The 4,467-nt window shown below is 60.9% G+C and overlaps 1 protein-coding gene across 1 annotated transcript in view; it reads left to right on the top strand.

The window, feature by feature from the left end:
• Positions 1–4,467, top strand: part of RFX1 (regulatory factor X1) — a gene marked incomplete in the record, with an annotated part of 48,718 nt that overhangs the window by 16,048 nt on the left and 28,203 nt on the right. Inside the window, 4 exon segments of the mRNA XM_027776778.1 lie at positions 169–252; positions 811–918; positions 2,761–2,877; positions 3,851–3,946. Of these exon segments, the coding sequence (XP_027632579.1) occupies positions 169–252; positions 811–918; positions 2,761–2,877; positions 3,851–3,946 (405 nt within the window).

The raw sequence follows: 4,467 nt of genomic DNA, 5'->3' as shown, positions 1-4,467 counted from the left end.
ACGCGGGGGGCCCTGCCTCGGCCGCCTCCCCCCCACCTTCCTGCCAGAGCCATCTGCTCACCTACCCTTATCAAGATGGCACCTCGGCCGGCCGCCTCCACCCGCCTGGGCCTGGCCGGGTCGGAGAAGCAGACTGGCTCAGGTCCACCCTCACACCCTGCCCCGCAGCGACTGCTGGTCCAGACGAGTGTGCAGGCCAAGCCGGGCCACGTGTCGCCCCTCCAGCTCACCAGCATCCAGGTGCCCCAGCAGGTGAGGCCCGTGGTCTCCCCAGGGTGGAGAACCGCCCGCCCCCGCCACTGCGGCCTGCTTTGATCTGCCCCTCTGCCCGGCCCTTTGAGGGGCTGCCTGCTTCCTGGCGAACCCTAACCCTCACTCACTCCGTCTGTCAGGGGCCATCAGGGAAGGAGGAGCCACACCAGGAGACTCATCCAGGGCTGGGAAGTTCAGCAGTCAGGGAGGGGCCTGCAGAGCCAGCCCTGAGAGAGCCTGGAGCAGGCACGGGGCAGGTCATCCTGCAGGAGGGTGTAGGCGGGAGCTGGGCTTGCGTCGGGTCAAGGGCTGACAGGGTCTGCAGGCCCCGTGGGGGCCAGGATTGCGAGGCAGAAGCTCCTGCTCTGCTACTTCGGGGCTCCTGGGCCTCTGGCAAGCTCTGCTGCTGTCCAGAGCCTCTGTGTAGCGGGGTGCCACAGCTGCGCCGCACTCAGGCTGTCCAGGCCAGTCGTGAGCTAGCCTGCGCGCAGCACCTAGAAGGGCGTCCAGCACGCCACCAGCTGTCGTGATCTGTCGGCCCGTCCCTCCCGTGTGCAGGCGCTCCCCACGCAGCGTCTGGTGGTGCAGAGCACAGCGCCGGGCAGCAAGGCCGGCCAGGTGGCCCTGACAGTCCACGGGACCCAGCAGGTGCACTCACCCCCCGAGGTAGGTCATGCCCCGTCCCGTCCCCTTTCCTCTCTCCGTGGTCGGCCGTGAGCCCCCGTGGTACTCCTGGGGCTCGCTGTCCCCTCTCACCGCTCCGAAGTCCTCCTACCCTCCCGTTCCCATTCCCAGCCCCGCCCCGACCCCTGGCCCTGCTGGCTCTGAGTGGTGTAGCTGGGATGCTGTGCACCGGGAGGGGTACACGGTGACCATGTTCCTAGTTGAGATGGCCTTTGCCACTCCAGCTTGTAGAGCTGCACCCCAGGAAACTCTACAGCTGCCTCCGCAGGGTGGATACAGTCTTCCAGGTAGCCTTGGCCCTCGGGGTGGGTTTGGGGGGCCCACAGCTACCAGGGCATTGGAGGCAGATAGGCCTTAGGGGTCCCAGAGTCGGGGTCGGCCACCCAGCTCAGCCATCTGATCCTCGTGGACTCGACAGACCCGTGAGCCTTGTGAACCCAGAGTTTTCTATGTGTGGAATAGCCCCTGTGGCCCGGTGGCTAAGGGAGCCAGAGTATCGGCTTTGGTGACTTGAAAGACACACCGGGTGTGTGTGCATGCCCCAAAGCCCAGCAGGAGGGCGAAATGGAGGAGAAGGGATTGCAGTGTGACTGTGACCCATGGGGGATGCTTTTTCTCTCTCCCTCCCCCTTTCTCTCTGTCTCTCTCTGGTGAGCGCTTGCCAGAGACAGAGAGAATGAGAGAGAAAGGGGGAGAATGAGAAGGCAGCCCCAAGGAGGATGGCCAGACAGCAACCTCCTCCCCTCCATTCTCCTCTTGGAATTTTGGGCACTCACATACATGCACCCAGTATTTTTGTTTAAAGAATCATTTTACTTCATGTCATCCATTATTATTATTAATTGTTTAAAGATTTATTCATTCATTCATTTATTCATTTTAAATTTGACCAGAGAGAGACACAGAGAGAGAGGAAAGTGAGAAAGCAAGCCACCTGGTCCAGGACTTGAACCGTGGTTGGCTATGTGGGAGTGTCCAGTGCCTTAACCACCACGCCACCTGCTGCTGGTCCCTATTAATATTCTTTATCTCACCCAAGAGTGACAGAGAGAGACAGAGAAAGAGAGAAAGTGAGAAAGCAAGCCACCAGGTCCGGGGCTCAAACCGTGGTCCCCCATGTGGGAGTCCAGCGCCCTAACCACCATGCCACCTGCTGCCCCCCCAACCCCCGTGTGTTTTTCTTTCTTTAAAATTTCTTTTTTTTAAAAAAACAATTATTTATTTTATTTTTTTATTTATTCATTATTTTCTAATTTGACCAGAGAGAGAGAGAGAGAGTGTGAGAGTGAGAGAGGAAGTGAGAAAGCAAGCCACCAGATTCAGGACTCAAACCCTGGTCGGCCATGTGGAGTGTCCAGCACCTTAACCACCACGCTGCCACCTGCTGGTCCCACCTTTCTTTAAAATTTCTTTTATTTATTTATTTAGTTAGTTTGACCAAGACAGAGTGAGAGAGAGGGGGGAAAGCGAGAGAGCAAAGCCGCCAGGTCCAGTACTCAACTGTGGTTGGCCATGTGAGAGTCGAGTACTTTAACCACGGTGCTACCTGCTGGCTCCAACCCCGTGTGTGTGTTTTTCAGGCCACCAGGTCCAGGACTCGAACCACACACTTGACCATGTGGGACCAGCCACCTTCACCACCACACCACTGGCTTGCCTGGCATTTGGATGCATGGATGTGGCCCATTATCAGCCTTCATGGTTGGAGCAGGTCTCTGCTGCCTCCTGCAGCGGCCCCTGGAAAAGGGTGTTTTTGAGGCCCCAGGTGTCCCCAGGAGGACACAGGTGGCCCTAGCCATGTCCCTGTCTCTGCTTCCCTTGCAGAGGTCTCCGGTACAGGCCAACAGCTCCGCCAGCAAGACAGCTGGGGCCCCCACGGGCACAGTGCCGCAGCAGCTGCAGGTCCACAGTGTCCAGCAGAGCGTCCCCGTCACCCAAGAGGTGCCAGGCCATGGCGGGCAGCAGCTAGGGCCAGGGGTCCCAGCCAGGCGGCCTGCATAGTCTCCCTAGGCCGTGTGTCTGGCCGGTTAGACCCGAGCGGATGGGGTTCCAGCCCTGGCCTGCCGCCTGGACCATTGGCTGGAGTTTCTGCCTCTCTCCAGTGGGGTGGAGTGGGGGGCAGTGGTGAGGGCAAAACTGGGACCTCTTGAAAGATGCCTGACCAGGAGCAGGGGGTGGGACCAGCTCCCAGAAAGCAGCGTGGCTTCTCTGGGCCCATCTGCCTGGAGGAAGCCCCAGGGCTGAGTCCTGGCTCAGGGAGGGACTCCGGGCTCCAAATCCACGCCCTGTCTTCTGGAGTGGCCAGAGCAGGTTAAGAGCCCAGGCCTGTCTGCCCCACCTGGTTGTTACCCCTCAAACTGGGGACTTCCAGCCCCTGGAAAAAAACAGGTGAAAGCCATCGTCCCTTCCCCAGATAAAAGGGTCCTCAGCTATTTTCCCCTGAACTTCCAGACCTGGGTTCGAGTCCCAGTCCATCCACTCAGTGCTCCCCATACCCACCCTCTTCCTCTGCACCTCACTCGACCCTGAGGATAATACCAGTGTCCCCGCCATGGTGTGGCAGTGAGGACAGGCGGCCTCAGGGGTGTGGGAGCAAGAGTAACCTGAGGCATCACTTCGTGGGTCTTGGCAGACCTGCAGGGGGACCCACAGGGAAAAGGGTAAAGAGCAAAGACCCCCCTCGCCCCCAGAGTCCCAAGTTCGACTCTCCCCTTTGCACTCACCTGGCCCAGCTTGGCCTCTGCACCTGTAGGTGGCTGTCCAGTCAACCAAATTTCACCCTGGAAGGTGCTTGGTGCTGGGCCGGAGAAGGGCAGCCTCCTCCTTACCCAGGGGGCTTCCCTGAGTCTATGCACAGGGATGGGTGCCCTCGTTGCCATGGTTACCATAGTGGACCTGCCTTTTCCCTCCGCAGAGGTCGGTGGTCCAGGCCACACCGCAGGCGCCCAAAGCTGGCCCCGTGCAGCAGCTCACGGTGCAGGGGCTCCAGCCAGTCCACGTGGCTCAAGAGGTGTGTGTGTGTGTGTCTCCCCACCTACCCCAGGGGCAAACTGGGGTGGGCCTCAGAGGTCACCAGGAGGGCCCCGAGCTTCTGGGCATTGGGGGGTGGTCCTCGGGGGCTGAGGCGGTGGAAGCCGGTAGGCTGCAGACCCTGCCCTGGATCCATGTCTCCGTCTCCCGGCGCCTGGGCAGCTCAGGGCCCAGGTTCTGCCCAAAGAGCTTTGGATTCCAATGCTGCATCCGTCCTGCTGGAGTGAGGGTGGGCCGGGAGGGGGCCCCTGGGCCAGTCCCTCCCTTCCCTGAGACCTGGGGCGGGGGGAGCTGGAGGCGGGGATCTCCTGGGGATCTATGGGGCTTCAGCTCCCCGTGGGTGGTGGAGGCCTGGAGCCCCGCCCGCGGCCACCTCGACCCCTCCCCCGGTGACCCCCCAGTATCTCTGTTTGTCCTCCAGAGCTCAGGCAGTCAGTTTCCCGCTAGGAAGGCAGAGCAGCAGCAGCCCTGGCGCACACCGCCACCCTCGCCACCGCCGCG

The sequence above is a fragment of the Tupaia chinensis genome, unplaced genomic scaffold (genome assembly GCF_000334495.1).
Source record: "Tupaia chinensis unplaced genomic scaffold, TupChi_1.0 Scaffold138060_1, whole genome shotgun sequence".
Classification (NCBI taxonomy): Eukaryota; Metazoa; Chordata; class Mammalia; order Scandentia; family Tupaiidae; genus Tupaia; species Tupaia belangeri.
Note: the sequence above shows the minus strand (reverse complement) of the source record. Positions and strands in the feature narration are given on the sequence as shown.